At 35.3% G+C, this 14,312-nt stretch overlaps 1 protein-coding gene across 13 annotated transcripts in view; it reads right to left on the reverse strand.

Annotated features, from left to right (window-relative positions):
- lbx1a (ladybird homeobox 1a) overlaps positions 1–14,312 on the reverse strand; it is a 104,812-nt gene that overhangs the window by 1,408 nt on the left and 89,092 nt on the right. For 4 of the 13 annotated variants that reach the window (XM_087278181.1, XM_087278177.1, XM_087278179.1 and 1 more), the window contains one exon: positions 622–1,186. The exons of 7 other annotated variants lie outside the window; for them this stretch is intronic. In XM_087278181.1, coding sequence (XP_087134307.1) covers positions 622–946 — 325 coding nt within the window. In that variant the 5' untranslated portion in view covers positions 947–1,186. Of the gene's footprint in view, positions 1–621; positions 1,256–14,312 lie in introns of those variants that run through there. 2 more of the 13 variants (XM_087278178.1, NM_001025532.1) reach the window with 2 other exon arrangements.

Here is a 14,312-nt window from a genome sequence, read left to right on the forward strand (position 1 = left end):
GCTAATCCATTTTATTACCTTTTATTCATTTATTTGGTGCTATTTATTTTACAATTCTGCATATTTAACTATCTTTAATTGCATGGATAGCATTATTTTATTTATGATTACTAATTTATTTGGTACATTATCTTTTTTATTCTAACAGGTAAACATTATTAAACGTATTTCTAATTAAATTAGATAAAGATGCATTTTTATGACAATACATATATTTTAGTAGCATGTTTTATTTTTTAAAATTTATTTCGCACGAATTAAACATTTCATTTAATGCACCTGCTCCTTTAGTTTTATGTAATACACACGTATTTGGTAGCATATACTGATTGTTCAAACATTTTAATTTCTATCCTTTAAGATTTATATTAGGCTATATTTATATTTTTTAAACATTTATTTTTATTGCACGTGCACAGAAGTAATCCCACATGTATACTTTATTCAAACAACCTTTTAACGAAAAACGAGCGTTTAAAAATGTCAAATATTTTTTTAAGCATTTGTTTTGCTGTAGCAGTTTTTAACGACCGTTTTCACGAATATCTACGAACAGAATTATTTCTAGTATTATCCACCAGCCTGAATACAATTTATGCCCACACCGGGCCTTGTGTTTACCTTCTGCCGCTTGTAAGACACTGACTTCCAGCCCCTTGAAGGTTTTGCTGGCGAGCTCCTCCAGGGCGCACAGTGGAGATGTCTGGGTGAGCAGCGCACGGTTGGAGAGGGGATGGCCCGTGGACGGATGCTTCTCACCGGAAGAAAGCAGGTGCGCCGTGCCGCAAATTGTGTAACTTCGTTTGACAGACGGCTTGTTCAAAATATCCTCTATGCTGAACGGAGTGAGAGGTTTGTTTGAGTTAGCAGGTGGAGGAAGATGGTCCAACGGACTGCGCCTTCGGTCCTCAACCGAGGCGCCTTTCGCGTCTTCTTTGGAGGTCATTATTTGTCTTTTTAGCTTTTGAAAATACGCTACAGTTTTTTTCGATATAATTTCGATTTTGTGCACAGCTTGTTTTGTTTAAAAAATGCTGATAAACAAAGAGCAACTTGAATGAGAAGGTATCCACAATTCCGTAGAATTAGATGTAGCCGATCAGCAGCATGTTGTTGCTTTTGCCGCAGGGGTTGGAGAAGTTTAAGTCTTTCTTTAAAAAAAAGCCTCGTCTGCTGTCCTCAGCTCCTGGATAACAGTTGAGTTTCAGTGAGAAGCAGCCTGACAACCTCTGATGCTTCAGTGGAAACAGTCAGCCTCAAAAGCAGCCAGAATTGACTATTACTAACAAGTTATTCTTGATAGCAAGACAATCAATTACATCCAGTGGCACTTTTCTCTCTCTCTTTCTCTCTCTCTTTCTTTCTCTCTCCCTCTTGCTCTTTGACTATGTTGCAGTCCGATGCAGACTTTAGCAGGAAAGGAGCCCCGTTAATTAGAGGGCATGGCCGGAGGAGGAGCTCAGCCGGATTACAATACTTAACGCTCCCACTCTTTACTACAAATTAATGATTTGTCGATATTCTCTTCGTTATTAGTTACACATTTGTACCACGTTATTTTTTTTATTTATTTTTTTACAAACGTGCATTTACATTTCAGAAAAATATTTAAAGCAAAATTAAAACACAGACACTAGCAAGTTTGTAGCTACTGAAAATATTTTGTTATAACAAAATGCGTACTTAAAAAAATTATATACATTTTTGTTTAATACGCTAATTGTGTTGTGGAGTCAGGTAGTATATTATGGCTGATACTTTTGGATAGAATAAAATGTGTATGTGTGTGTGTGTGTGTGTGTGTGTGTGTGTGTGTGTGTGTGTGTGTGTGTGTGTGTGTAAAGGAGAGAAAGAAAGGGAGGGAGAAAGAGAGAGAGAGAGATCGTCCCCTTCAGCTGCACCAAATCTTCTTTGCCATAATTCAAGCGCAAAGGGCCAGCTCACATCAGCAGTAAGATATTTCATCTCTAAAAATCGCCTGCTGTTCAATCCCCGGTATTTGTGGCATTACGGGAACTATTTTTTTTCCTTGATTTACGCAGAACGGTGGTCAACTTGAACGTGCATAGGATTAGCCAAAAACAACGTAAATAGTTTTAACTTAATTATAATTCATATATTTTTATGATATATGCTATATGCATAACCGGACGAAATTTAAAGCGCGCTTGTATAATTAGTGAATTGATTAAATGGTCTAATGATTGCTTTGCGTTGTTATCGTCGGGCACGAGGCCTCGGTTAAATGGGCAGAAAAAGGCTGAAGCTCCACCGGGGACATCGGATCGGAAAACAGCCGTGTAAGGAGGATAAAGGCTGATCTACAGCACGAGAATAAAGTGCTTTTTGTTGGTTAGTAGATCCACTTGAGAAAGTTGGTATTTGTTCGCATTTATTTAAATCTTCTTAGGTTAAAACATGGGACAAATAAGATGCGTTAAAAACGAATGCATAATACGAATTAGTTTTAAAGTATTTATAATTTGCATAATGTAAATATGTAATAAAGTAAATTATATTTTATGTTGCAGCAAATAACATTTATATAGGCTATAATCACGTTTAAACAGTATCGTGCTATAAATAGCTTTATTAGTTAAAATAAATACCTGTTATAGCAAAACAAGAAAAAGGAAAACAGACCATTTTGCGCACATTCTTTAAACTAATTCATAGTCCACCGAAAATGACAGAAAAGCTTTTTAAAAAAGGATACAGAGGCAGGTGGTTCCGCCTGTGTGACATGATCATTTAGTGTTGCCTACAGTGAGCAAAATGCCTGCGTAAGCAGATATGACGCAATGAAATGCCATGGAAGATACCACTATGAATTCATGCAATTACAAAGTTCATGATTTAATGCTACTACACACACTTCTATATTTATTTAATGACAGCTAAAAATAACAACGATAATAATGATTAAAATATAATGAAATTGTCTAGATTAATATTTAGCATTGGGCACAATATATATATATATATATATATATATATATATATATATATATATATATATATATATATGTGTGTGTGTGTGTGTGTGTGTGTGTGTGTGTGTGTGTGTGTGTGTGTGTGTGTGTGTGTGTGTGTGTTTCAATAACCTTTTATCTCTCTTTCTCAATGTTTTTGTAAATAATATAATGACTTGTAATATTTTAAAAATAATAACATTTCTATCATACGTGTATACTACGTTAAGCGTACTGGAATTTGCCACAGGACTTGAATACTGCTGGTTTGATTGTTTCTGTTCATTTGAAAAAAACGCATCATCTAAATCCAAACTTGCTTAGGATTGTCCACGAAAGACAGAATAATAATAAATAAACGAAGTCATTCTTCGTTGTCTATGCGGGGTCTGTGAAGACTCTGCCTGTGTCTAATGACTCAGAGAGATTTGTCACTTACTCCAGTGAACGTCTGTCTGGACAGTTTTATTCCATAATTTATTCTCCGCTTCCGACTGTGAGAGCTCCGATTTCACAGGCAATATCGGATCTTTTCACTAACTTTTATTCACATGACCTTTCTGGGGATTGTAAATGATCTGCCCACACATCTGGTAAGACGGATATATATAATGTTATCATCGGATACTGACTAAACCGAGAGACCCTTTTTCACGTTTCATGAAAAAAGTGAAACTTTTATTAATGTATCACCTTTTTCAATATAAAATATCCTATCTGTTTCGACTCCGTAGAGAACGTTAATCTTTGTTGTAAAATCACTGGCATAAAACATACTAATAATAATAACAACAACAACAACAACAACAACACTACCAACAACAACAACACCAACAACAACAACAACAACAACAATAACAGCCTTGATAGAAATATATTAAATCTGATAGAAAAATGTAAACATTTTTTAATTTAAAATGATTCTACCTTTTTCTTTTTCTTTTTTCAAAATGTCACATAGTATACCAATTTTTTTTTAAATCTATGTCCCACAGCATACAGTATGATAAACAAAACTCATTTTAAAGATTAATTGCTTATTGCATGCTCAGAAAAACTTTGAGAAAGGTAGTTTCTTAAAAAAAAGGAGAAATATAGAGTCAATTGTTATTTCGCTATAAAAATGTAGCAACCTCACAAGTGTTGAATTAGTTTCAAACTTGCATCACATAAATAAAGAAAAAATAAGGCGAGTTTCAAATCACAAGTGTGGGCCAATAAAGCACATTTTTAGGTCACACAACAGAATGGTCTGTCATGGTTGAGATGTTTCATTTTTTTGTATGCCTAAACACTTTGTAAGCATTTAACATGGTCAAACTCTTGATTTATTTATATTAAACATCCCCAACAATTATTCATCTGACGTAAAAGTGTTGTTACACGCATCTTGTTTGTAGTGAGAATAAAAGCAGTTTTACTACATGGACAACAACAGACCTCAAGACCAAATATATTCAAAGTGACAGTCTGGAAGTAAAAGAAATATATCTCAATACTTGAGATCAACAGCATACCGTTTCATAATGTGTGGAAAGATGAGGCATGTGCATTAATCATGCTAACCAGGCCCTATATCTATTATTATCAACAGTAGCCTGGACTGTTGCCCAACAAAGGTGGATTAACATTTGGCAAGCATAGCTTTAGCACCAAATGCCCTGTCATCTTAATGTAAATTATCAAATGATAAAAAAATACAAGGTCAGTGGAACGTGATTAAGATATTTCTCTTAAGATACAGTCTCTCCTAATTCCTATCTGACACAATTTTGATGGTCAAAAATTAACAGCAAATCATTGTTACAGCAGAAACATTCATGAACAGAAATTAGAAACTAATAATCAACAAAAAACCTAATAATCACGCGCAACTCAACACGAATGGATGTGTTTATTACCTCACGACAGCACTGTTTCTTGGATGACGTCCATATCATGCTCCAAACACCAATGATGACCCTTGTTTTTTTTTCCCATGCCCTCTTCGGCACTACAGAGTAATGTAACACTAGCCTGAGATGCTCTGTGGCTCTCAGTGGCTCCAGTGAAAATAATTCTGGCTGCTTAATCTGCAGGGCGGCAGCAGAGCACACAGGCCTCCACATCAATTAGGTGAGTAATAGATGTGGAGCTGGCACAGGATCTGGGTGACATTAGAGCTGATGGCTTGCAGAAAAACAAGTGCAGAGTCAAGGCCTGCGTGAGGTCCATTTGGAAGGAGGATGCATGTTCCCGCTAAAACTAGAGTAACCGTGAGGGGGGTAGTGGGTATCGAGAGTGAGGCATGAACGCACTCAATCTAGTGACATTTCAGTCTAATTGCAGAACCGGGCTTTGACTGTTAAGAGCAAATGAGTGAGGATTAAGTGCAGAGCCACGCTTAAAAGGACCCATCATTACTTAAAGGGTAAGAACAGAGGAACAGGGAAACCTCAAGTAGAACCAATAATATTTTTGACCTCAGACATGATATCTATGTCAAATATAACTTTCCGAATTAATCATGTTTGATTATGGATCTTTGGCACTGTGCCAACTATGAAGTCAAAAATATATAAAAGCAAGGACATCATATAGAGCAGGGGTTCTCAAACTTTTCAGCCGCGACCTCCAAAATAACAATGCGACTCACGACCCCCACATTTCTTACAGGTGGTTATAAATAAACATTTGTGCACACAACAATAGGCCTATAGACTATTTAGAGGGATGTAAACAAAAACAATGGTCCCATGGTATTTCCTGTTTCACATTTTTAGTTGCTATAGCTTCCGAGAATCCAATACATTTTACATTTAGTCATTTAGTCAATAAGAGCCACATATTGATAAATAATGTTATGATAGCTGTTTTGACATTACGTTATGATTCAATTGCCTCTTGTTAGTTATAAAATGTCCATGACCTAATGACATCACCACATTGAAATGGCCTATATAAACATGCACATATTGACAACACAAAAAGCGCAACAGTTTAATAATCATGTATATTTTTGTAGTCAAAAATTAATTTATTTAATTTTACATTTACCTTACCTAAAGAGACTGGTGGGCACAATGTTTTCAGCATAAGTCTATTCTTTAGTTAATTTTTGAAGACCGCCACTCAGAGATCATTCTCAGTGTTCAGTTGTGGCCTGTTTTTATTTTTAATGTATTTGATTGTCATAAAGGTGTCAGAAAGTTTAACATGTTGCTATAAAATAAATCTGCTGCAGCTGATGCTATTGCTGTGTTGTTAATCTAACGTAAACAAACCAATCCTTTGGCTTTTCATTTGCATTTTGTTTTTTTATGTAACTATTAACTACTATTTTTATCTTATGTCGGTTATGGATCAAATATGGTTTATTCAACTTAAAAAATTTACAAAAAATTAAAAATTCATTCAACTTTTGGAAATCTCCAAGGGACCTCCTGTCATTGTCCAGCGACCTCCATTTTGGGAACCACTGAGCATAAGACTAGTTTAGATTTAGTTTTAGCAATTATACTTGCAAGGACAAGACAGGATGTTTAAAGCCCCATTCAGATGACATGATTTTAATCGTCAGATTATGCAATTTTGACCTCGCTGTAAATGCTGTTTACAACACCAACCAAGACAATGTATCATATTGTATTATATATTGTAAAAGGTCAAATGTTAATAAAAGTCACTTTTTCAAACGTTAAGGTTAAAAGTGTTTGGAAGTAAGATCAAGATCCTATAATGCATTTTAAAAGCATAAATAAATGGGGGGAAACTTTAAAACATGAATTTCAAAATACATAAAACTGCTAATTAAACTGCTAATCATTGAGATAAAATCTAAAGCCATGGTCACACTGGACTTTTCTCCCCACAGACTTCCATTCATACGCATGCGAATATGGCAGACCTAAAACGCAAGCTCATGCGACAAGTTCCGGAGTTCGCTGCATTGGAGAGGTCAAGCTTGGTGAACTCTGACCTGTGAAATTATATCACATGATTGCATGAGGCCAATCGAAGATCAACTCTGGACAGAATTTTAAAATATGGAGTAATCACTTCCTTAAATGTCTAAACATCTTGTTAAATCCCGCTCATTTTCGCAGCAATGTATGACAGAATTTCGCATTCTCAAACTCTAGTGTGACTGCACCTTTAATGTGTCAAGGGTACCAAATATGGCAGACCACACATTGCTTTACGATCAATCATTGCATGGCATCTACCATGTTTATTCTATCTACAAGAGTGTTTGTGATCCAAACAAGGCAAAAACATATTTAAGTGCAGTGCTGACTGGTGAATCAAGGAGTTCAGCTTCAACACATTTTCATCAAGTCTGAAGACTTTGACTGGCAGCTTCAGGTGTGTTTGATTAGTGTTGCACCTAAACTCAGTGGCCAGTGGCACCTTAACAGTGGCCTTCTATAAAAACAGGTCTGGACACATAGAGGAAATGCCACTTAAACAGTAATCATAAAATTGCACATGTCATACCTGGTCACACAGTTTGAAAGAAATGTTTACTTGCAAAAGGAGATGGATCAATACATTCACAGTGACAACAGGACAGACGATGGATTGCATCAGATTGAAATACATTCAAAATTCTTTTAAATTCTTTAATCTACCTTGACTCGAACCCAAGTTCATGGGACAAAAAAACAACAGGATCTTTGGAAAAACATAAAACATGAGAACTGGAAGTAGGGAAAGCAATGATCATTTAGTTATACCAGACCATCTGGAAGAATAAAGCAAGACGTCAGCAGAACTGAAAACATGAAAGAACTGAGTCTTAAAGATCTTTGATGAAATCTTTTTGACATTTATCAGGAAATCCAACGCAATCTCACAGCAATTCGTAACTTTTTAAATTAGTGGCTAATTCGTATAAATTTGTACAATTTAATTTATACAATTTAGAACGATTTGTAGATCAGCAGTTTTAGAAATGCTCAATTGTTTATGCCATGTTCAGAGTTAATTGCATCACCTTTTTTATTAATTCAAATCTTTTTAAATTTCAGCAGATCATCCTAAAAGGGTAATTCACCCAAAAATGTAAATTCTGTCATCCTTTACTCATCCTCCACTTGTTCCATACCTATTTGGGTTTCTTTCTCCTGTTGAACTCAAAGGAAGATATTGAAGAATGTTGGGAAAAGCAGCAAAGTCTCTTAAAGGCAAGTCATTTTACTCTTTGAAGCGCCTCTCGGGCAGTATGCTCGGGCATTCTGTCTGAATGGGGAAACATCAAATTCTCCAAAATCACTGGCCAAGTTTACAATTAAAATTCATATTAGGAATTAACAATAAAATTAAACAACAACTGTCCATTTTGTTTAATTTCTAAATGTTTGAATCACAAAATCTGCAGAAAGTTACATCTGGTTCGAGCCCCTCCACTGGAGAATCATCAGTCTATATTGACAGCAGATTGGCTCCTGTACTAGAAGGCAAGGCTTCATTTGGCCTATTGACCGTTACACTTTTCCCCATTCAAAACTATATGAGTGACACATGTTGTGTATTTTAGTCTTTGAAAGCAGCCATTGACTTTTGCAAAAAAATTTGTCTTGGTCTCAAATAGCACATTTGTTTGGACTATGTAACATTTACATGTAACGTTTACCAACAACAGTGACATTTACAGTAAAAGTACCATCAAGCTAGTTTATTATTTAAAATGCTAATGGGCACTGGTATAAAAGTAGTGGTTACTTGTAGTGGTTACTTTTATAAAAAGGAACTCTATGGATAACAATGGCTGCTCTATGGATGTAATTGGCTGTTCATTCAGCAGAACATTCATCAGAATGTCTTGATTTATGTTCAACAGAAGAAATAAATTCATGTTCAGAACCACTTGAGTGTTAGAAAATACTGGTGAAAATATAAATTTTGGTAAAATTATCTTTTTAACCATATCTACAGTGTAATGTATTGAGTTGTGCCATGTGATTGGATTATTAGATATCGCATTACCAACAAGCCACCAACAAAAAATGGGTTTAACAACACAAAGTAACAGGAAATAGAGTAAATCTTGAACATACAATAAAAATCTAACCTCATTCCCATTCAGCTGTCAATCACAATGTCTAAATATGCTGCCAATAAAGTCAGCGCTTTCAGAACCAAACATGAGCGCAGCCACTCTGGAAATCCATCAGGCATCAAGCTGATAGTCCAGTGGAGGAAAGAGGGGACATAGATAACGAGTAGCTCATAGTCAGACACAGCACACTTATCGCCTCTCACTTTCTGACAGAGCCCTTTCTAATGCCACAGCCTGGAGAAGTCCTGTGGCAGACATGAGAAATAGATCCCTGTCGGAAAAAAGATATTGGGAGGACAAAGTGTGTCAGGTCAGCACCTGAGGAAAGCTGCCATGGCACAAGCCCAGCCCCTGCCACTGAACGCCACCGAGAGCCTCCTGCGGCAGACAGGAGAGAGCGATGACCCATCCCTCTGCTCCTGATGGCCTTATTACAGACATCCACTACCACACGTTGACTCACTGTATGTAAATAATTCACATTTACAGTAAGAGAAAAAAAAATCTAAATATATGTGGAAATGCATATACAGTTGAAGTGTATATTTTTCTCCCAATTTCTGTTTGATGGAAAGAAGATTTTTTCAAAACATTTCTAAACATAATAGTTTTAATAACTTATTTCTAATAACTGATTTATTTTATCTTTGCCATGATGACAGTACATAATATTTTACTAGATATTTTTTAAGACACTTCTACTCAGCTTAAAGTGTGATTCAAAGGCTTAATCAGGCAAGTTAGGGTGATTAGGCAAATCATTAAATAATCATGGTTTGTACTGTAGACTATCAAAAAATATTGCTGAAGGGGGCTAATAAAATTGATTAAAAAAATAAAAACTGCTTTTATTCTAGCCAAAATTTAGCAAATAACCCTTTCTCCAAAAGAAAAACATTATAGGAAATACTGTAAAAATACTTGCTCTGTTAAACATCATTTAGAAAATATTTAAAAACTAATAAAAAAATCACAGGAGGGTCAATCATTTTTACTTTAACTGTATGTGAGTGTAGCAGAGGCAATCTAGTGAAGTGCTGTGCAGGTACACCTCACTCCTCTGATCTCTAAAAGGTGCTCTAGCATCCAACACTAGAGGCCATGCTCTTTAGCCTCCTTGTTAAAGCAACCAACTCTCATGCAAAGAATCGCCGGTTCAATCCCAGCTCGGAGCATGTTGGGTAGTGTAGGACTGCCGGATGACATTGGTGCCGTGACCCGGATGGGAGTAAGGCTTAGGGAGGGTAAGTGTAACAGAGGCCAGCTAGTGAAGTGCTGTGCAGGTAAACCTCACTCCTCTAACCTCTAAAAAGTGCACTAGCGACAGACAGAAGAGGCCATTGTCTTTAACCACTTTGTTAGAGCAAGTCCATGTAGAGAATCGCCGGTTCAATACCAGCTCAAAGTGGGTTGGGTGGTGTATGACCAGCAGGATTACATGTGCAATCTAGCATTCTGCTGCGTGCTTCATTAAGTACAAAAAGTTTAAGTGCAAAAGAATTGTCAATAAACTCATTTATTTTATTTTCGGCTTAGTTCCTTTATTAATCCGTGGTCGCCAAAGCGGAATGGACAGCCAAATTGTTGAGCACATGATTTACGCAGCCGCAACCCATCACTGGGAAACATCCATACACACTCATCACCCGGAGGAAATCCACGTGAACACGGGGAGAACATCCACACAGAAATGTCAACTGGCCCAGTCAAGGCTTTAACCAGCGACCGTCTTGCTGTGAGGTGAACGTGCTGCTACCCACTGCCCCACCACTTCGCCTGTCAACAAATTTGGCATTTTAACCCATTTATAATAATAATAATAATAATAATAATAATAATAATAATAATAATAATAATAATAATTATTATTATTATTATTATTATTATTATTATTATTATTATTATTAATAATAATACAAGAAACCCCCAAAAATGTTTTTTTAAATACAATGTGTATAAAGACAATTTATGCATGAACATAAATATGAATAAAACTGTGGTATTTGTACAGTAAGTAATGCTGAGGTGGAGATTTATGGGTCAATACAAAAGAAAAAAATATTGATAAAACAGCCTATAAAATATGCATTTGAATAAAATTTTAACTCTACAGGCCCAAATGTGCTATGATAGAAAGATGTTTTCAGATGTTTCAGATGTTCTTTTTGCATGAAACTGAAAAAGCAAACACTTAAAAAAACCTGAATCTCTCAAAAATTAGAGGTGCATGAAAAAACTGTATTTGTGCATGTCTGTAGTGCATTTCGCCTTTACAAATAATAAACAATTGATATTGAATTAAAATGACATTCCAGTACGAAAATGAACCATCTTAGTTTGTAATCATACTCAATAATTTTATTCTCTTTATTACAGAATTAAAACTGGAGATCTATCAGTCACATTCGGCTGCGTCTGCTCATCAGAGCTAATTTGGGTGTGCAGTTAACACTTCTATAAGCAAAGAGAGTGAACGCGGCCCTATTAACGAATGCCTGCTGACAACAGGACAGAAATATTCTTCCCCAGCTGTGAATGCTGCCTTTTTTTTCATCCAAATGAACATGTCATGCTTCACCTGCGTTACCAACAGCATTGCCAAAAGTAAATGAACACAAACACAACAAAACGTGAGTAGAGCACAACAGAAGCTCGTTTTATCCTTTGGGCTGCTTAACTCATTATGGTTTAATCTGTGGCACCCAACTGACAACCCTGTAGTAAAATAACTATACAGCTTTTATTCAATACTTGTACCCGAAAGTAAAGCGAGGAAAAGATTTGTGAGTTCTCAACTGGTGGGTTGCAGGTCTGTCCCGTGGGGGGGTCATGGACAGTAGGGAAAGACTACATTCAATGCAAATCATAACATCCGGTCTACCTTGGAAAGAAAAAATCAAAAGGAAATTTAGAGCAGCAAGAACTATTGTTGTTAACAGCCAAGGCGCTGCACTCAATAAAACTATGCAATCTAGAAAACTGCTTCCAGAAGCCCATTAAATAAAGCTATGCATTGAAAGAGAAAATACAACAATGCACACTGCAAAAGCTCCAATTGATAAAATGTTGGACGATCTAATATTCCTGCTTGGGCTTAGTTTAGAAGATATATCAAGTCAAAAATTTAATATTAATAATTTTATTCCGTAAAAAAAAGTTTACAGGTTCATTTGGGCCGGAATACCAATTTAAGTAATACTCTGAATAGAGAAATTGAGTGAATCAAAACTAAGACTGATTTTAGCTTTTATTTATTGTTTTTACAGTGCTCACATTTTATTTTTTATTTTTTTGTAATTATTATAAGGACCTATTCAATTCAATTCATCTTTCTTTGTATAGTGCTTTTACAATGTAGATTGTGTCAAAGCAGCTTCACATAGAAGATTATAGTGAATTGATAAGTTCAGTTCAAGTTGATAGTTCAGTGTGGTTTAATTTTCACTGCTGAGAGTCCCAACACTAAAGACTAATCTATCGATGCGAAGCTCTACAAGTCCCGAACTATGCAAGCCAGTAGTGATAGCGGCGAGGAAAACACTAAATCTATCAAAGATTCATATTTCAAATATATATATAAACTTTATTTTGGGGCTACACAGTGGCGCAGTGGGTAGCGCTGTCGCCAGAGGTGGAAAGAGTACTAAAAAAATCATACTTAAGTAAAAGTATCATTACTATCCCAAAATGTAATGCAAGAGAGTAAATGTATCTGTTGTAAATAATACTCAAAGTATGAGTAAAAAGTAGCCCTTTCAAAAGTACTCAAGAGTAGTGAGTTGTGAGTATTACACTGTAAAATGCTGATGCATTTACATGTAATTTGTTGATGTGTAAACTTAACATAGTGCATTTAGTTATTGCCCAGCAGGCGCACATTGTCATATGACATTTTCATTAGGTTAGATTTAGGTTGTGATGTCAGGTGATCAAAATTCAATGTCTAGACAGCGTCTAAGGACAATTTTTTGTTATTTTGGTGTCCAATAATGACGTCAAATGATGTTAATATTTGGTTGATTTTTGGTTGTATTAGAAAGTCACCAAAATCCAACGACAAGCCAACATCTTAACCAACATCATATTGACGTCAAATATTGACATTTATTCATCAGGTATGACCTCCAAAATCCAACATCTGATAGATGTTTATATTTTTATTTATCCTGTTACATCTACGACTCTTTCACTTAAATTGACTATATAATTATTGTAACACAGCAGAACTAAACAGAAAAATAGTAGAGCAGGTCTCAAATTTCAGGCACAATTATTGACAATAAACTGAATTTTGATAGTGATGCAGAGGCTGTTTATACGAAGACAAGTCGGTGCCTCTTCGTATAAACAAAAAGACAAGTCTCTTCCGCAAGTTGAGAAGTTTTAATGTCAGTGTACAGCCTTTAAACATGGCATATAGATCAATAATAGAGAGTGTTCTCACATATAATAATGTTTCATGGTTTGGTAACACAGCACTTAAACAGAAGAGGATTGATAATCGCAGATTATCAATCAGGCAAAAAAGATAACTGGTGACAAACAGCATTCGCTGCAGACTCAATTTGGCTCCTTTATGGAAAAAACAGCCATTGCAACTTTTAATGATAATACACATTCCATTCATTTCCCAAAATAAATGCTTATAAAAAGTAATTTATCCCAATTGCCATTGTTGTCTTAAATCGGTTCACTGTTCGAAGTGAATGGGGTGGTTTTTAAGAATGATGTGCAGTAATATGTATGAGACTAATCTGGTTTTTAATTTTTTTAACATGTTGTCTTGATGAGTGTTGCTATTGTGTGATTGTGGTATGTATGCAGTTGTTGTCTTAAATCCAGTATTAAAGTAAAAAATCCTTTCTGTGCCAAGTAGGACGGACAATAAAGTTTAAATTAAATAAAGTTTGAACTAAACTTAGTTTGATTATAAAAGGGGAAAATTCTGTTTTTTGAGAAAGTGGAAACCACACATCACTTGACTCTTTAGTTTGACCCTAAACGAAGAACTAAAAATAAGTTAGTATGAAGCATAAACAGTAGGTGTCTTTAAAGATATAATGATATAATTAATGCATTGGAGATGCAGAAACCAGTGGGATTGCATAAACAAACTACACAGAAACCCCACAGTGAAATGAATAACCTTTCTTTAAATAGAATCTGAAATCACCTTGGATAAATATATATAATAAAAAAAGATATATGATATATGATACAAATATTATGACCTCTGTTAGGAAACAGCATTTAAGACTTTTTAAATACTTTCTCTAAATGGATTTATCAATGTGTAATAC

This window comes from Danio rerio, chromosome 13 (genome assembly GCF_052040795.2).
Source record: "Danio rerio strain M-AB ecotype USA chromosome 13, GRCz13ab, whole genome shotgun sequence".
Classification (NCBI taxonomy): Eukaryota; Metazoa; Chordata; class Actinopteri; order Cypriniformes; family Danionidae; genus Danio; species Danio rerio.